Source organism: Panthera uncia, chromosome C2 (assembly GCF_023721935.1).
Source record: "Panthera uncia isolate 11264 chromosome C2, Puncia_PCG_1.0, whole genome shotgun sequence".
Taxonomy (NCBI): domain Eukaryota; kingdom Metazoa; phylum Chordata; class Mammalia; order Carnivora; family Felidae; genus Panthera; species Panthera uncia.
In genome coordinates this window covers 140,469,959-140,490,104 of record NC_064810.1, presented here as the reverse complement: position 1 = coordinate 140,490,104, position 20,146 = coordinate 140,469,959, and the positions used below count along the sequence as shown (strand labels likewise).

General features: G+C 40.7%; 1 protein-coding gene across 12 annotated transcripts in view; it reads left to right on the top strand.

Annotated features, from left to right (window-relative positions):
* Positions 1 to 20,146, top strand: part of NEK10 (NIMA related kinase 10) — a 223,549-nt gene that overhangs the window by 45,216 nt on the left and 158,187 nt on the right. For all 12 annotated transcript variants that reach the window (XR_007457399.1, XM_049628906.1, XM_049628904.1 and 9 more), the window contains 9 exons: positions 1,436 to 1,515; positions 2,915 to 3,001; positions 5,700 to 5,924; positions 9,046 to 9,185; positions 11,199 to 11,260; positions 13,285 to 13,362; positions 15,196 to 15,260; positions 19,239 to 19,341; positions 19,448 to 19,576. Coding sequence is in view for 11 of the 12 variants with exons in the window: in XM_049628906.1 (XP_049484863.1) it covers positions 1,436 to 1,515; positions 2,915 to 3,001; positions 5,700 to 5,924; positions 9,046 to 9,185; positions 11,199 to 11,260; positions 13,285 to 13,362; positions 15,196 to 15,260; positions 19,239 to 19,341; positions 19,448 to 19,576 (969 nt within the window). In the remaining variant the exon portion in view is untranslated. The remainder of the gene's footprint in view (positions 1 to 1,435; positions 1,516 to 2,914; positions 3,002 to 5,699; positions 5,925 to 9,045; positions 9,186 to 11,198; positions 11,261 to 13,284; positions 13,363 to 15,195; positions 15,261 to 19,238; positions 19,342 to 19,447; positions 19,577 to 20,146) is intronic.

Sequence of the window (20,146 nt, the reverse complement as noted above, 5' to 3'; positions counted from 1 at the left end):
TATATATATATATATATATATATATATATATATATATATAAACTTACCCTAGGTGTGTGTTAACAAGTGAACAAATAAAGCGTACGTACACATCTAAATACATTCCATATGGCACATGGGGTTATATTTGTTTGAACCGTATGAAATTGTCATGTCTATATGCCAATTTCATATGGTTCAACTTTATAATCAGATGGCATAGTGTTACAGGCATCTGGATCGAATATGCATTTCAAGATAAATGAATGCAGGTTTAATTAAAACAGACTAAATTTATATTTATAGTAAAACTGTTTAGGTGGGAGCTGCCTACAGCCAAGTTCTAATAATCTGTTGAGTTGTCATATCCCAGGAGGTTACTTCCTAGCATGTACCAGAGCAAGGTTGCCTAAAATGTGTTCACACATGCTGCCCATATTGTAGGAGATGATTCTGGGTGATATACAAGTCAACACTTTTCATTTTGATAGCCACATATATTTCACCGATACTATCACTGAGAATTTAAGGAACATTTTGAGTAGCATTATGGAGGATATGGCAAAAATTGTGGAAGTGATATGTCAGGGACTGAAGTTTGGGGACATTCTATTAGAAGGTAGAGAAAAAAGTGAGAGAAGAATAAGAGGAGGGGATGAGAGAAATGAAGATAATGATAGCTTCATAAAAACACGAATGAAATCATAAAGGGGAAAAATTGGCATAAAAGAAACCCAAATCTCCTCATCAGTTGTTGCACGGCTTACACCTCTGGCCTGCAGTGTGTTTGGGGGTGTAATTTTGGGGGACACTGAGTTCTAAAAGTCTCTGGGGAAGGGGACCTCAGAAGAGGCAACTGATAATGTACAGACCTGCAGCTAAATCATGTTACTGAGGATGATGCTTGGAAGCATCGATTCATGCTCTTTCAACATCAGTTAGAAATCTCAGAGGCAAATGGAGTGCTTGCTAATGTTGATATACCTTACTTAGTTTGGGGGGGGGGGCGGGGAAGAGAGTTTTCAATACGTTGGTGAAAAATAGTTCCTCAGTTTGGAAAGAGGCTACCGTAAAGCCTGGTTCAGAATGAGCTCCCGATGACTGGTTGCTACCAGTATTGTGGTTTCTATTATTACTCTCTCTACTTCTCCTTGGGGAGAGATCAGAAGAGGCAGAGCAGACCTCCTGGGCACATGAAAATAGAGGGAAGAGTGAGACCTTTGGCCGTGTAGCTTGGTGGCTTTGGCTTCCTGCCCTGGGTAAGGAGTGGCTACAAGGAACTTGTCCTGAGTCTCAAAGCAGGAAGGGGCCCTATCCCCTGGAAGAGCTGGGTGTGGTGAATGTTTAATAAAACTCCTCTTGAGGTTAAGCTCAATGATCTTTGAAAGAAACATTATACCACCCAAGAAGCTTGTAGCACTTACGCAATGAAACTTTCTTTTACTTCATTTTTCAGACATTAGTAAATTTACTTGGTGCCCGAGATACTAATGTTTTGCTGGGTGCCCTTCTGGCTCTGGCTAGTTTAGCTGAAAGGTAAGTGTATTTTACTGTACTTTTCAGTTTCACTGCTGTAGCAGTTTAGGTGGGAGAGATGGAAAATAGATCAGTTTCTCTAGTTGCTTACCTACTTAGTTATAATTTGTGAAAAAAAAGCATGGAATAGCATTAATATATAGAAGAGGATCCTGGATGAAAAAGTATCATTTTAAAACTTAAGATGGAAAGGAAAATCCCACTTTAAATTTTTTTTTCATTTTTTCCTAACCAGAAATACTTACCTAGTCTTTTATCCAACCCTCAGATACTTCCACTTTCAAAATTACCACAATTTTTCTTTGACAACTAAATCTCCCCAACCTTAAAAAACATTCTCTCCTATGTATTTATTTTAACATCTAAAACATTTTCAAACATTTTTACCCTTAATACAATTCTGGGTAGCATGTTCCCTTTATAGATATCATGATCAGTTTAAGTAAAAGTGCTTTAAATATATTTTTGTGCCAATAAGTGGATCAATGCTTTTTTCTTTTTCTTTTTTTAAACTTTATAAGGAATAATTGACTACTCTCATTACATATCTTTAAAGTACACAACATGATGATTTGATATACCTTATATATGTGGAATGATTATCACGCTCACGACAATTAATACACTCATCACATCACCTACTTAACTCTGTGTGTGTGTGTGTGTGTGTGTGTGTGTGTGTAGTAATTACACTTGAAATCTGCTCTCATCAGCTGTCAAGTGTACAATATCACACTATTAACTATAGTGTCCATGCTCTACATTAGATCTTCAGTATTCATTCTTTTCATTACTGTTAAGTTTGTACCCTTTAACCTGTATTTCCCCCTCCTTCTAGCTAGTTGCATCTGGCATCTATTCACCATTTCAATCTCTGTTTCTGTGTCATCAGGTCTTTAATTTTTGTTTTATATCCCATGTATCACTGATGTATAGTAGTTACCTTTCTCCATCTGGCTTACTTTACTTAGCATAATTCCTTCCAGGTTTATCCATGTTGTCACAAATGGCAGAATTTCATTCCTTTTTATAGACAGACAATAGTATTCAATTATATATGTTACATACAACACACACACACACACACACACACACACACACCTGTATAGGTCATTTTTATATCTTGGCTACTGTGAATAATGCCTATTATTACTTTTTTATGAACAGCATATGATTCTTTTTGGAGAAAGGGAATTATGTTATCATCATACTGTTATTAAACAAATTTGAATTTATGACATATGACATTTATTGAATGTGGGAATTTGATGTAGCCCTAGCCCATGGAGCTGTATTGCTTTTTGTTTCTCCTCCTGAGATAATATGAGAACTGGGGTATTAGACAAATGGATATGGTAAAGTATGTCTTTAGTAATTACTAATAGTTTTTAATTTGTAGTCCAGAATGTAGGGAGAAGATAAGTGAACTCAACATTGTAGAAAATCTGCTGATGATTTTACATGAATATGACTTGCTTTCCAAAAGGTAGGATTGCTAATAGGGAAAAGACAATACCATAGTTGATGAAAATTATTATAATCATTTTTATGATGTCCTGTTATTTACATTGTTAACTGAAGTTATGAGTCACCTTGACATTTATTTTCTCTTAAAGTTTTTATAAATAAATTAGAACAGAGAGGGTATATTGATTTATCTTTGGTTTTGCACCACTTCTGGATCTGGGCAAAGAATCAAATTATATAAGTCTTACGATTACATCCTTAATATTTTTGTTTATTGATTTTTTTTTTTTTAACATCCTGTGCCTTTAAGGAAAGAAACTCTGAGGTGGCTCTATTTTTAGTAATTTCAGATTATATGTTGAATAAATTATTAGATCACTAAAATCTATTTTGCTTAAGTCAAGTAAAATACATTAAGATAGCTACTGACTTGTTTCATGAGCACCTGTTATTATAACTCTAAACAGAACCGAAAATGCATTCATTTTCACTTGAACTTACATATTGCTCTGAAGAATTACTGTATCCAGATAGGTATTGGGTAGTCTTTAAATGGAGTTGCAACATACATTATCTGATACTTAGTTAAGTAAGTCATAATTTTCTCAAGAAGTAAAGCGGGTAACAGACACCAAATAATGAAGTCCTGACACGTAACCATAGTAAACCGCCTTGAATCTTTCTTCTCAGTTTTACCCTCTTTTCCAAACTATACTGACAGAGTTGCTTACCTGAGCCCATTGCTAGGAAACAGCCTCTGCCCAGATGTTAGAATGCCAGAGATGAACAGGATAGAGTGTATAGTGTGGGAGAGAGGACGGGCGTGCAGGTCAGTGGTTTCACCATTGTGCTGTAAGTGGTGTGGTTGATGGGTTCACAGGACACCGTGGGAACAGAGAGGAGAAGCTCCCAGTCAGAGCCAGGGGTCATGCCAAGTTTCCGGAAGGAAGACGGAGTTATCTAGGCAAAGGGAGAGAACAAGTGAAAACAGAATGTGCTCCCACATGGAGGCATGAAATGGTCTTTGTTCGAGGCAGTGCATGGTTGGGCACAGCTGGAACAGAGTGCAAGAGGGAAAGTGCCAGAAAACTAGACAGTTAATCTTGAGTTAAAAATATAGCTAATTTTTATCCAGCTCTCTATATGCCAGGCCCTGCTCTAAGTGCTTTTGTGTGTTAACTCATTTGATCGGCACAATGACCCTGTCAATTTCCATATTTTATAGAGGAAGCAGCAAGATGCCTTTAGCCAGGCCACCTTGGGCTCTTTGTGCCGAGTAAGAGTGTGGTTTTTATCTGTGAACATTATGGGGACTCCCAGGAAGATTTTAAGCATGATCAGATTCATTTTGGGGGAAGATTACTCTGGTGGCAGTGTGTAGGGTGTGTGACGTGGGGAATGTAGCCACACAATGAGCTCCACTGAGAACAAGGAGGGAACGTTTGGTGTGGAAAGTTCGAGGAGATGAGGAATACCATTTGCCAAAAAACATATGTTCTGAATGTCGGAGCACAAAAGTTTGGGAGGGATTGGAGCTGTGAGAAATTGGCTCAGGGGAAAGGAACGGTAGAGTCGTGTGGGCATGAGAAGATTGGAGACGCGAGTGACAGAGGGGCTTATGTCTTGGACACAATCAAGGATCGCAAGAATGGGAGGAGCTGTGGGGTTAGCCAGCTACATGACTTGTAAGAGAATTAATCTCGGCAGTTGCCCAGGAAATAGGGGGCCCTGAAGGCTCTTGATTGGCAGGGGCAGGTTGGGAAAGGAGAAGCAAGCGTCTCGGATGATTCCGTCTTCTGATTTGGGAAATTGAAAAGGCTGTAGTTTCATGAATCAACACTGGGCACATAAGAGGAAGAGGCAACGTGAAGAGGAGGATAATGACTTTGAGCTGAGACCCAGTGGGGTGACACACATGGTGGACTGCCATGTGGCTAGAACTTCTGGAGGGTGAGAGTGATGCCTGGGCCTGGCTCACGATGCCAGGACAGAGCGGGTGTTTGAAGCCACGGGAAAGGGTGCCGCTGTCCAGCGAGAGTGTTTAGGGTTAAGGGTGGCTCTATGAAGTGTGCATCATCATCATGTTTCAGAGCTCAGCTGAACCCACTGTCACATGCTATCATTATCTTTATTTTACTGTCCAGATACTCACTGGGCACTTTGCCTTTACGTTCCTTGCATTGTAGGGTTGTTGTTGTTGTTTCTCGTTTTGTTTTTGCCATTTGTGTTAATGTCTTGTTTTTGTAACCACCTAGTAAGTTTCTGAAGACTTGGGTGGAGCTTTTATTTCTTTTGTCTTGAGCACAATGCCGGTCCTATTGTATGATACGCGGTATCTATTTGCTGGTTAGTAGGTTTTTAGCCAGACCAGTGGGCTCAGAGTGAGGCTCTGACTTAGAACAGCGGGTCAGCGAACTCTGACCTGCAGGCTAAATTTGGCTCCCTGCCCATTTTTGTAAATAAAGGTTTATTGGAACATAGCCATGCCCTTGTGTTTTTATGTATTGTCTGTGGCTGCTTTTGCATAGATTGGCTCGGTTGGGTGGCTGGCAAAGCATAAAACACTGGCCTGCAATCCAGCCCCTTAGAGAAAACATATGTTGACCTGTGACTTGGAAAATGTTACAGGGATGCAGTGATGATGGCTCTAGTCTAAATGTGAAGTCAATAACCCGCCGTGCCGGGGTTCTCATTCTCCTCCTCCCCTCCCCTTTCAGATTAACCGCAGAGTTACTGCGCCTACTTTGTGCCGAACCCCAGGTAAAGGAGCAGGTGAAGCTCTATGAGGGGGTACCCGTCCTCCTCAGCCTGCTCCACTCGGACCACCTGAAGCTGCTCTGGAGTGTTGTCTGGATTCTGGTTCAGGTTTGTGAGGACCCTGAGACCAGTGTGGAAATTCGCATTTGGGGAGGCATCAAGCAGCTTCTTCATATTTTACGAGGGTGAGTCAGAGGGGGCCTTTGGCCTACTCTGCCCCAGTCACTGAAGGCCGGGGAGCCTGCCATCCAAGGGCACATTTGGTACATTGGCACCTTACCAGCTAACTTCCTCCTGCTCCTTGGCCATTGCTGTCGTGGACAGTCATTTATCCTTGTCACAGACGTACGTGAGCTCAATATCAGGGGCATTCATCTTTTAAGCTTCTTGGGAGCCCTCAAATATTTATCTTTGAATCACAAGCCTCCAGTTCCGTACCAGGAATATAGAAGGCCATCAGTCTGCAAATGTAGATTGAATGGAGACCCAAGAACCTGAAGAAAACATTTATCTTGCCCCCTTTTTCTTGACGTGCTCTATGCGTATTGTAATCCCAACAAATACAGTAATGTTCCTTTGAATTTGCTGTTTTCCTAAGATGTCTGCATCTGCGTATATGTCATTCATCTACAAAGAGAAAGCAAAACCTGCAATGAGAGAACAGAGGAATAACCCTTAGCTAAAAGGGGAGAAGGCATTATTTATCAAATGATTAGCATGTGCTGACCCTGGTCCAGTTGCCCTTCTTTCCTCTCTGATCTTTCTTGCCTGAAGGTGGGTTAGCACCTTATCTGTCGTTCAAAAGTAGAATTCTAATGACACCCAAGACTTGAGTGCGGAGAAGGAATGGTTGGTTAAAATAGTTTCAAATTGAAATTTTCTTGAAGTATGTGGCAATAAGTGTGTATTAGGTATATTGAAGTAATGCATAAGGATATCTTTTGGTATGTCGGTGGGAAAGTTCTAGTACCTACAATTATCATAAAGCATAATTCAGCCTTATAGGTACAGAATCAAAGTTGAAAAGGAGCACGTCTGCCCGAAAGGAATCACACTTGTAATCCACAGTACATAAATAAAGCTCACTGTAATAAAGGCAGAATGACTTATTCTTAATACGACCAGATATTATCAAATCAGTATTATTCAGACTTTGTGCCTGTTGTACCTCTAGGAATATTATGGAACTCCATGTTGTCAACTTCATTTTCTGTGAGGACGTTTCCAAGTATAAGAACAGACTATAGAGATGTGAACAATAGCTTTGTTAATGATTTCTGTCGTTACCAAAACAAAGGAAAAAATATAAACTGTTGACAGTGTACTCACTTCTACGAATATCATAGGAATATCTCAATTTATAGTATAAATTATAAATCTTCCATTTGTACTGTGGCATAATAAGCTAGCTCCTTGGACGTTTAGCAAAAGTTTTTTATTTTTTTGTTTGTGTGTGTAGACTGCGGATGGTAGTGGTGGGCATTATGATTCACCAGTACGCCTAGTGCAATAGCTATGGACCACCCTCTCAGAGAGCACTTATTTTCTTTGATGATAAAGTGAATTTCAACCTGGTTAAGCAATACTTCAAAGATAAAACCTACCTTTTTTACCATAGAACTCAGTTTAATACAAGGCAGCAGTTTTCCTCTTTGGCTCAAGATGTAACCATCCTTAATAGAAAAGAGTTCATCCATGTCTGGAGAGTCATTTTGCCAGTCCATTTCTATGGTGCAATGTTAGAAAACTCTTCCCTGGGAAAATGACATATGTCAACACTCATTCTACGTTAAATATGTCTCAGTGCTCTGGGAGAATTTATTACCCCAGCTGGGTAAACACTGTCCTTTCAGAGCTTGTGCCTGCCCCGGAGCTGCCTGGGGCTGGTACAGGGGGTGGAGGTTGCCAGATTGTCTGCTGGCTTGAGTATGAACAGGGATTGTTGTCAAGGCAGTTTCCAGAAAACCTGTTCACGCCCATTCACCTACAATCCTAAACTCAAGAGTGGTTCCTAAAAGGCTGTATACTCGAGTAGGGGGAGTGATCTCTAAAATTTGAGTTTTAACATAATTTTGTTGACAGGTAAGGTCACCAGTTGTGACTATCCATACACCTAGCTCCATTACCTTCTCAATGCTACTTGAAGGAAAGGCACTAGTGGGCTCTGATGACACGGGAGGGAAGCCAAGGAGACTCTATGTTTGTTATATTTAGGCACAAAGAAATCCAGATTGAGCTGCTGCCGTAAAAAATAAGTAAATGAAAAAAATATAGTATTCACATACAACAAAAAAGAACAAAACAGATAAAAGACATGAAGAATCTATTGTAGAAGATGTTACCTTGAGTAAACAGAAAAACAAAAGCTTTATTTTATCAAAGATGTTAAACGGAACATGACATTTATGACCCGAGATTAAAGATGAGATGCTAGGACAACAGAAAGGGGAGGAGAGAGATTGCAGAGCTAGGGAAAAGGCAAGGACTGAATAATCCACAGAACTGAGATGTTCATCAGAGTACCAGACAGAAACTGGAATTAGTACAAGGAAGGGCAAGCTTGAAAAAAATTGCACATAATGTGGAGGAAAAAGTCAAAGGAATGAGAACCATTAGAGAATGAAGGATATGGTTTGCAGAAGATGAGTTTTGAACTTGTGGATGCTTGATATCCTGGGTTAAAGAATAGAGCAGAAGGAATAAAAAAAATTCAAAGATATAATAGAAGAGACCTTTACCAAAATAAGATTGGAATTTCTTGGAAAAAGAAAACTCAGAATGATGAAGACTGAAATGTAGTCAGGTGTGTTGATAGCAGCAGAATAGAGTTGAAAAACAAAGGTGGACATGTGGAGCAGTGGGGGAATGACAGTCTTTTCAATGAATAGTGCTGAGTCAGTTCAGTAACCATTAGGGGAGGAGGAAAGGAAGGATGGAAGGAAGGGGGAGAAGGAGGGAGGGAGGGAAGGAAGGAATGGAGGAAGGAAGGAAGGAAGGAGGGAGGGGAGGAAGAAGGAAGGGAAGGAAGGAGGGAAGGAAGGAAGGAAAGGAAGGAAGGAAGGAAGGAAGGAAACAAAGGAAGGAAGGAAATGAAGAAAGAAAAAGGGGAAGGAAGGAAGAGAAAAGAACCCTTACCTCACACCACACTCAGAAATCCATTCTAGGTAGATTAGAAGGTGAAACAATAAAGATAACACAGGAGAAAACTTCACTACCTGGGAGAGGCAAACATTTCTTAAACAGGACCCACAAAGCACTGACCGTGAAGGAAAATTGATAAATTGTGCATTAACTTTTCGTTTTCAGAGACAGAAATTTTGTTTCTGATCGTTCTTCCATCGGCAGCCTGTCGAGTGCAAATGCGGCAGGCAGAATCCAGCAGCTTCATTTGTCAGAAGACCTAAGCCCTCGGGAAATACAAGAAAATACTTTTTCTCTTCAAGCAGGTACTTATATAATACTATTATCTTATACTACTTGATACTGGTTAACATATTGTTTTATTATTCTCTGTTATACAATTAGTGTGATAATATTAATTAGGCACGATCCATGTAGAAGTCTGAAACTTCCTGGTACTTGTGTTGGGCTTGCAGGTTAGCGATGCCACAAACTTTTCTCTCCCTTCCACATTCTGAACACATTGAGAAGTCAGCACAGAAGTCAGTTATAAAGAGAGCAGAATATTAGCTTTATTATCGGTAAAGCTGGAGTAGAGAATTCAGCTTGCTATGTGGCCAGAATCATGGTTCCTATACTTTCTAGATCTCAGAGCACCCTCCTTAAGGGAGACTGTACAATGCACATACTCGTTCCCCGGGGGCAAGGGAATGCCTTCCTTATTCCACGTGAGCTCCTAAAGAGAGGACAGAGCCTCTCTCGCCACACAAAAGCAGAAGCAAGAATGTATGCGCACACTTTTGGCAGTTTGGCACAGCCCCGAACAAGGTTCACACAAGGGCACCTGGCCTTTGCGACAAGTGGGGCTTCGGTGCTGCTGATCAAGCTGGGTGCCTTGCGGTGGCTAAGGAGGGGAGCAGAGAGGCACTGGTGGGTCAGCAGGAGGGCAGGCAGGTCCCAAGAGGAGAACAGATGTGGCATGGGGAGGACGAGAGAGGGTAAGAGAAAGGCAGGTGTTCCATGCTCCCTAGTATTTCCTCCTGAGGACTGGGGATGTTTCTTCGCAGGCATATGAAGTCAGAGAAATAGGATCTCCTCCTCGAATTGCCATTTCTGCTTATTCTGAAGGCCTCCATCTCAGTATAAGGGCACTTGCTGGGGGTTTCCTGTTTGAAGTCTCCCCAGGAAATGTAATGGAGCTGACATCAGAGTTCCTGGGATTTCTAGGCCTCTCTCAAAAAGTGGATGAGATCCATGGTGCTAGAGGTCAGAGGGGCAGTTACCCCCATGTTTGGTGGTAGGCAGATTACTACCTGGGAAGGGGCACGGGGGGCCCTGGGGAGCTGGACGTATCCTATCCTATTTACTCATCACAGCGGCAGTAGTTACAGGGCATGTAGATATGCAGTATCTCACCAGACTGTACACTTAAGATATAGCTGCTTCATACAGCTTGTTTTATACTCCAGTAAAAGGGAAAAATTTTTAAAGTTAAAAACATAAGTGGTTAGAAGTAGGGTCTGAGTTTTTGCTCGACCCACTTGGATGGCCACGTGGCCTTGGACAAGTGCCTTCACCTCTGCAGACTTCAGTTTTGCTCATGTGAAAGAGTGGTGGTCACCATGGTATCAGTGTTAGAGGGTTATCGTAGAATGATATGAGGATATACAGCATGCCTGTCGCCCAGTGCAGGGCTAGCACGAGGGTCGCATAAATGGTGCTGTAGGGTCAGCATATTTTTGGTAGACAAGAAGCAGTTCAGTACAGAACGTCACGGAAGGCTGCCATGGTGGCTATAAGGAGGCGGGAGGGGTAGTGCTCAGGGCGTGGGATTTAGCATCTGACACACCGCACTTGGACTTCTGGCCCCTGGCACTTACCGAGTTCTGTGGCCTGGTCTGTCAATCTTTGTGAGCCTCTGTTTTCTCATCAATCAAAACGGTAATCATAGTACATACTCGGATTATAAGGGTTAATTTGGATAATATATTTAAAGTTCTCATTTAGTCAACCATTGCAGAGGTATTTATTGAGCACCTGCTATGTGCCAGGCACACGCTGGGCACTGGGGATCATAATGGAGCCGCCTCCTGGTACACAGTAAGTGCTCAGTAAAAGGCGGCTGTGGCGTGTACATGCACATGAATTACATGGAGAGCAGAGTTAGGCACCCCTGAAAGTCAGCTGCCCTTCCCCCAGGGCCGTGCCTGAGGGAAAGGTGCTGTTTTCTGAGGAGTGACTCCGCTAACAGAATTCCCCGCGGCAGTAGAATATCGAAGTAACAGTGTCCGGTGCAGTCAGTGAGGACAGACGCGATCATTTGGTGGTTTTCCTTCCAGCCTGCTGTGCTGCCCTCACCGAGCTGGTGCTGAACGACACCAACGCCCATCAGGTGGTCCAGGTGAGAACGCTGCTCTCCAGGGTCCGGCTGCAGACCCCACCCGGCACCACTCGCGGACCACACCTCAGGGCAAACTCTGTATCCCCAGAACACAGCTTTTGGGATCCCATGCTGTGGTTTTCAAGTATTTTGATATGTGTTATTTAAGTTCTAGAACTCCATTTTATATTCCTTTTAATTTTTTATTTACTATTTCTTTTTTTAGATTTTGTTTTTAAGTCATCTGCACACCCATCGTGGGGCTCAAAGTCACAACCCTGAGATCAAGTCCCAGGCTCCGCCGACGGAGCCAGCCAGGCGCCCCGAAAATTCCACTTTATATTCTTATTCTTCCTCCTTAAACTCACTTGGGTTTGAAAGAACTGCTCTGTATTTCATCTCTCATGCTTATTCCCTACATTGTGTGCGATCTTTTTCATTTTCTTTATCTTTTTTTTTTTAAAGCTATTTTAGGGGCGCCCAGGTGGCTCAGTCGGTTAAGCATCCGACTCCAGCTCAGGTCATGATCTCACGGTCCTTGAGTTTGAGCCCCGCGTCGGGCTCTGTGCTGACAGCTCAGAGCCTGGGGCCTGTTTCAGATTCTGTGTCTCCCTCTCTCTGCCCCTCCCCGGTTCATGCTCTGTCTCTCTCTGTCTCAAAAATAAATAAACGTTAAAAAAAATTTTTTTTTTTTTAAATAAAAGCTATTTTAAACCGCTTTAATTCTGGGTATATAGGATGCTATGAGTTGAGGATGATAGTCACTTGAACTAAGAGTACGTCAGGTTGTTCAGCTAGAGGTGACTGAAACACACACGCCAACAAAATGTTTATTGCCCAGAAACCAGTTTCACAAAGCTTGATTCATTAATCAGTCCACTACATATACAGTAGTATACACTACCCGACTTCATCTTCAAAATACATGAGAGGTAGTAAGAGATCAGATCACTGATGCTCAGAGTCCCGAGGGGAAACTCAGCAAACCAGGAGGCCGCGGGGGAGCAGGGCATATGGACTTGGTCACATTGATGTTCAGTTCCTAATATTGTTACCTGGTGGCTTGGCCACTGGAAAAAAATGACTCAGCCTCTCTAATAGTTGGTTTTGTCATATATAAAGCAGGGAAATCATAGACAAATTCACAGAATAGCTATAAAGACCAAATGCATTAAGGCAGGTAAAGCTCTTCACAGTTATAATGTAAGTGCCCCCATATAACAGAGTTCAGTAAATTAAATATTTAATAGATAATCGAAAGGTAGCAGTAAGTTAGCACTTTTTGTTCATTCTGCCATGTGTATATTTGCATTAGAGTATAGAAGGATCACGTTCTATACTTTAGGCTTTTCATGCATAACCTTCATTTTTTAAATCTATTACTCTTGTTTCTTTTATTTTTTCCATTTTCTTTTCTACAATGATTTATCTATGTGTATTGTTTAATTACCAAACTATAAAGGGAGAAATTATATTTCATAATCAGATATTTAAAAGGCAAAGTATAAAGATATTTGTATCCCTTTATTGTGTGCCTTTTTATCCCCTATTCTTTGTTTTTAAAATATTTAAGGTGAGCCTGGATGGCTCAGTTGGTTAAGCGTCCAACTCTTGGTTTTGGCTCAGGTCATGATCTCGTGGTTCATGGGACTGAACCCTGTGTTGGGCTCTATGCTAACAGTGTGGACCCTGCTTGGGATGTTCTCTCTCCCTTTCTCTGCCTCTCCCTTGCTCACTCTCTATCCCTCTCTCTCTCAAAATAATTAAACAAACATTAAAAAATGAAGTATTTAAATTACTTTAAATTGACATGCTTTATTATTTATGACTTTAAAGACAGCTGAAATTTTAAGATTGTGGCTCCAGTGTTTGGTGCTACGTTGACATATTTAATATTCCGCTATAAGTTTACACAAAGTTCCAAAATTATACTAATATTTCTTCTCTAATATTAATTTTTGAGATTGTTTAGTTGCTTCTTTGTGCTTGTGTTTCTTTATGGCATTGTCACTGTCACTGATAACATGGCCCTTTTATTCTTCCAGGAAAATGGTATATATACAATAGCAAAGTTAATTTTACCAAACAAACAAAAGAATGCAGCAAAAACTAATCTGTTACAGGTAATAAGCATGTCCATTGTTCTTTAATATCAAGTTACTGAAATCTGGGGAAACTTTAATAGTACAATCTGTAATTTTTAGCACTGGTGTCTGTACTGACCGTGAGGGAAAAATATCTGGTGAGGGAGGCTGGCATGAAAACAAATGCTGTAAAAACAATATAAAAGGCTTAACAGTTTCTCTGGGGTGGGAGGTGAATTAGGTGATTTTATTTATGTATTTCTTTGCTTATCAGTAAGTTCTATTTTTTCAAAACATGGAATACTTGCTTATATATCGGAAAATTGTAAGAGGAAATCGATATTCCATCTTTAAGCATGGACCACAGTCAGTAACACTTCACCCTTACAAAGGAAGGCCTGTGAAATGGATCTTGGTGGATGAGAAGAGACTTGCTAAGTCAATAAGGAGATATGAGTGGGGCAGCCATGGCATCTGCTACAGGGTGGAAAGGCATTCTGCACAGAGGGAACACCATGTGCAAAGTGCGAGGGCCTGGCAGCTTAGAGTGTGCTTAGGCTGCTGGGTGGGGCTGGGGTGCGTGGTCAGGGGAGGGGCATGAGGCCTCACGTGCGGGTAAGAAGGGGGCACGTTACTGTAGTGTCCTGTGTGCGTCGGGGGACACTGTCCCCGAAGGCACTGGAAAGATAAAATCCGGTTTAAAGTAAGCCTTTGCAGTACTTGCAGATCGCATTCCCCCCATGCCATTTAGAAAAGGAAACAAGACACCACGTTTGCCTCCATTCTGACTGAAGAGCTCCCACCCAGAATGACAGTCAAGACTAGCAGAGAATTCTTGGTGGTATCTGTGGGCTGGCAGGCAGAAGTTTTGGAGAGTTACCCGTGACGACGGACAGGAGCGGGACTTAATTTCCTTGGTGCACCACAGGCGTGTGGACGTGATGCTGGACAGCAGATTAAATCAAACCCATCGTGCAGATGCATTTTGTTAAGCCAGGAGAGGGTTTTTAAAACTTCAAATTGAAATGGTTTTTGAGGAACATTTGTGTCCTCCTTTCTCACTGCCTCCACTGCCCTCCACCAGGCTCTTTAACATCATTGTGTTGTCTGCCTGGCTTCTCTGGGCAAGTTTATTTGTCACCCTTCTGTATTCAGACCACTAATTTTACGAAGGATTCCACGTTCGAGTTCAGCAGACCTCGATCACCCAGTGGTGGCCTATTATACAGGCCCAACTGCAGGCCGGGGGCTCTCTGGTTTTTTTCTTGGCATTGCACACTGTCAGACATTTAGACATTTATTTTTCTTTGGTAAAGTCTCACAGGCCTCTTTCTGAGTGTTCTCGGGAGTTACTGTAGATTGTTCTATTTGGGGAACGCTTAAGACTCTTTACTCAAGAGACCAATTTGTCAAGTTTGAGTCCAGTGTGCCTGTGGCTATTTTTATATGTCATCATTTCGAGTGTTTATTTTCTCATAGAAGCCATATAAATATCGAGGTATACATAGCAGGCTAGAAACAAAATAAACCTTGAGCTCCTGAAAATCTTTGGATGTTTGGTTTTCTCAGAGTAGGAATTTTATTTCTGGTCTCTGTTCATTTTGTACTTTCTAGAAAGGAATTAATGGCAAGTCCTGAGTGAAACAAGGCCAGCGTCATAGTGTTCTACACCATAAATGCTTTCTTAAAGCATGAGACTTACCCCAGGTATTGATGGATTTCATTTTCAGTCCTAAGCTTTGGCTCCCATGTAGGCCAGCCACTCACTCACAGTAAAGCCACTGTAATGTTTAGTTCATGATAATGTTATCCTGGAAATGTTTTCATTTGTCGAGCTACCATTTAAGAATCCCATATCCTTTTATTTTCCAGTGTTACGCGTTCAGAGCATTGAGGTTTCTATTCAGTATGGAAAGAAACAGACCACTCTTTAAAAGGTATGAGCTTAGAGAAATTTAAGTGACCAGCAGTCATGAGATCGACCTGTTTGCACACACCTGATTTAGATGCAAACAGTAAGAGAGGAATGAGTCAGTACGTAGAACATGTGTTTTCAAATTTTCTAGAATCCACAGATAACACAGAATTACCCTAGTGATATCTTAACACTGAAAGTGAAGTAAATGTGGATGAAAGAGAAGGACTCAATCACTCTATCAATCCAACTTTTCTTAATTACTGTGACTGCTATGAGTTTTAGTTTTCCTTTTTTCTTTTTTTTGGGACATTAACATTTTATTTTATTATTTTTTTAATATGAAAATTTTTGTCAAATTGGTTTCCATACAACACCCAGTGCTCATCCCAACAGGTGCCCTCCTCAATGCCCATCACCCACTTTCCCCTCCCTCTCACCCCCCATCAACCCTCAGTTTGTTCTCAGTTTTTAAGAGTCTCTTATGTTTTGGCTCCCTCCCTCTTTAACCTCTTTTTTTTTTTCCTTCCCCTCCTCCATGGTCTTCTGTTAAGTTTCTCAGGATCCACATAGGAGTGAAAACATATGGTATCTGTCTTTCTCTGTCACTTATTTCACTTAGCATAACACTCTCCAGTTCCATCCACGTTGCTACAAAAGGCCATATTTCATTCTTTCTCATTGCCAAGAAGTATTCCATTGTGTATATAAACCACAATTTCTTTTTTATTTTTTTTATTTAAAAAAAATTTTTTTTAACGTTTATTTATTTTTGAGACAGAGAGAGACACAGCATGAATGGGGGAGGGTCAGAGAGAGAGGGAGACACAGAATCTGAAACAGGCTCCAGGCTCTGAGCCATCAGCACAGAGCCTGACACGGGGCTTGACCTCACGAACCGCGAGATCATGACCTGAGCCGAAGTCAGACGCTTAACCGACTGAGTCACCCAGGCGCCCCTAAACCACAATTTCTTTATCCATTCATCAGTTGATGGACATTTAGGCTCTTTCCATAATTTGGCTATTGATGAAAGTGTTGCTATAAACACTGGGGTACAAGTGCCCCTATGCAGCAGCACTCCTGTATCCCTTGGGTAGATTCCTAGCAGTGCTGTTGCTGGGTCATAGGGTACATCTATTTTTAATTTTTTGAGGAACCTCTACACTGTTTTCCAGAGCGGCTGCACCAGTTTGTATTCCCACCAACAGTGCGAGAGGGTTCCCGTTTCTCCACATCCTCTCCAGCATCTATAATCTCCTGATTTGTGCATTTTGGCCACTCTGACTGGCGTGAGGTGATATCTGAGTGTGGTTTTGATTTGTGTTTCCCTGATGAGAAGCGACGTTGAGCATCTTTTCATGTGCCTGTTGGCCATCTAGATATCTTCTTTAGAGAAGTGTCTATTCATGTTTTCTGCCCATTTCTTCACTGGATTATTTGTTTTTTGGGTGTGGAGTTTGGTGAGTTCTTTATAGATTTTGGATATTAGCCCTTTATCTGATACGTCATTTGGAAATATCTTTTCCCATTCTGTCAGTTGCCTTTTAGTTTTGTTGATTGTTTCCTTTGCAGTGCAGAAGCTTTTTATCTTCATGAGGTCCCAATAGTTCATTTTTGCTTTTAATTCCCTTGCCTTTGGAGATGTGTCAAGTAAGAAACTGCTGCGGCTGAGGTCAGAGAGGTTTTTTCCTGTTTTCTCCTCTAGGGTTTTGATGGTTTCCTGTCTCACATTCAGGTCCTTTATCCATTTTGAGTTTATTTTTGTGAATGGTGTGAGAAAGCGGTCTAGTTTCAATCTTCTGCATATTGCTGTCCAGTTCTCCCAGCACCATTTGTTAAAGAGACTGTCTTTTTTCCATTGGATATTCTTTCCTGCTTTGTCAAAGATGAGTTGGCCATACGTTTGTGGGTCTAGTTCTGGGTTTTCTATTCTATTCCGTTGGTCTATGTGTCTGTTTTTGTGCCAATACCATGCTGTCTTGATGATTACAGCTTTGTAGTAGCTTTTGTGGTTCCATACAAATTTTAGGATTGCTTGTTCTAGCTTCAAGAAGAATGCTGGTGCAATTTTGATTGGGATTGCATTGATTGTGTAGATTGCCTTGGGTAGTATTGACATTTTAACAATATTTATTCTTCCAACCCATGAGCACGGAATGTTTTTCCATTTCTTTGTGTCTTCTTCAATTTCCTTTCTATAGTTTTCAGCATACAGATCTTTTACATCTTTGGTTAGGTTTATTCCTAGGTATTTTAGGATTCTTGGTGCAGTTATGAATGGGATAAGTTTATTTGTCTTTCTGTTGCTTCATTATCAGTGTATACGAATACAACCGATTTTTGTACATTGATTTTGTATCCTGCAACTTTGCTGAATTATGTATCAGTTCTAGCAGACTTTTGGTGGAGTCTGTTGGGTTTTCCATGTATGATATCATGTCATCTGCAAAAACTGAAAGCTTGACTTCCTCTTTCCCAATTTTGATGCCTTTGATTTCCTTTTGTTGTCTGATTTCTGATGCTAGAACTTCCAACACTATGTTAAACAACAGTGGTGAGCGTGGACATCCCTGTAGTATTCCTGATCTCAGGGGAAAAGCTCTCAGTTTTTCCCCATTGAGGATGATATTATCTGTGGGCTTTTCATAAATGGCTTTTATGATGTTTAAATATGTTCCTTCTATCCCGACTTTCTTGAGGGTTTTTATTAAAAAAGGATGCTGAATTTTGTCAAATTCTTTTTCTGTATCGATTGACAGGATCATATGGTTCTTATCTTTTCTTTTATTAATGTGATGTATCACATTGATTGATTTGCGAATGTTGAACCAGCCCCGCAGCCCAGGAACGAATCCCACTTGATCATGGTGAATCATTCTTTTGATATGCTATTGCATTCGATTTGCTAGTATCTTGTTGAGTTAACATTTTAAATGGATGACATGAAAATATATGCCTGTTCTTATGCATTCAGAAATGCCAAAGTTGGTCTAATCCTTTGCTCTTAATCCATAGAAAAAGTATTTGTCTGGATGTCTTTCATAGGGTAGGTGCTCATTTGAAGGGGAAAGGGCTGGGTGTTCTTGGCTCAGGAGGCCGTGCTGGTGAGCGTGACAGAAACATCACCCCCTTGGGAAGAAAACAGTCACCTACATGTGTGGTCTGCCTGGCATTGTATCGGGCAGGCTGGCCAAAATCATAGGCCCAAGTTCTTACTAGGATTCTATTGTTAAACGGCAGAACAGAAATAAGAGCTTACGTTAATATAATGCCTTTTGTTCAGAAGCGTTGGAACATTTTATGTTGTTACTTTATTTACAAATGATTCTTGAATTTGAGGGAAGAAAAGTGAGTAAAATTATTATAACCTTTTATTTCAAGGCACTAAACCCTTCATTTTTGTGGACTTAAAAGATTTTACTAAGCCCTTGAAACCAGTACGTTGGAAAGGATGCATAAATCTCTCCATTTTTTTTTTCATTTACCTGTATTTTTATTTTATTTTCATGAAACATTTAACAATGGGGTTAGTATTTACCTCCTAGGGTTAACATGAGGACTGAATCAAATGGCATTTATGTAAGTGTTCAGCACTCCATAAACACCCCATAAACATTCCTTCCCCAAATGTTTAATGCCTGCACCCCTAAATATCTCACAAATAAGGTCTTTGTATAACCTGTATCATAACATGAGATCTGCTCTCTTAACAAATTTTCAAGTGTACAGCCCAGTATTGTCAATTGTAAGCACAGTGTTGTATCTCTAGAAACTTTCCTCTCTGGTGGCTTTTCCTTATCCCTTAAGAACTGTAGTTCTTGTTCATTTTTGTGAGATACGCTGTTGAGTACTATTTGCCCCCGCTTTGTTGATATCCTAAGGAAGTTAAATTTGCTTAATGTAATGAATCTGTGAATGGGTTAGCTCCCAAAGGGAAGGAATGAGGAACAGTTACCAAGACCTACATGAAGTGTATGTGTGTGCATTTTCCCTGTAGGCTTTTTCCCACCGACCTGTTTGAGATCTTCATCGATATAGGACATTATGTTCGTGATATCAGCGCTTATGAAGAATTGGTATCCAAGTTGAATTTGTTAGTGGTAAGTCCTGAGTTTCAAATACTTGTGAAGGCTGCTGTGTGGGCAGGATGCAAATTATCATAGTGCCCATTTCCTTGTTTTTTTTTTTGTTTTTTTTTTTGGTTAGGATGATGAACTGAAGCAAATTGCTGAAAATATTGAAAGCATTAATCAGAATAAAGCTCCTTTGAAATACATAGGCAACTATGCAGTTCTGGATCATCTTGGAAGTGGGGCTTTCGGCTGTGTTTACAAGGTGACGTTGCCCTTGGAGAACACTTCTCTGACCTTCCCCAGCAAACCAGATATCCCACTTGCACACACCCATGCAACCGGATTGGCGCCCTCATTATTGGAAAATAGATACGCAAATTAGATTTTTGCCCATCAGATAGCTGTACTGATGTTATCTCAGTACAGCTCTCAGCTCTAGAAATTGGCCACTGGTCTTTGAAGACAAGAGCCATTATTAATGTCTCACCAAAAAATAGTAAAAATGGCTTGTCCTAGTGCATGACACTTTCTCTAAATTCACACCAGAGTTTTCGATAGGTTCCCGGTAAAATCCTACTGAATGGTGCAGACCGCCCAGGAGAGAACCAGTTTTTTGAATTGAGTTTAGGGTACATACAAATAAAATTGTAAAAGTTCTGTTGCTTATTTAGGTTATTTAGATTCCTTGGTTGAATCATGTGACTTATTAATCTATCTCTTTTCCCCCTCTTTCTACCCCCACTTTATTATTATTTTTATTTTATTTTATTTTATTTTATTTTGTTTTATTTTATTTTATTTTATTTTATTTTATTTTATTTTATTTTATTTT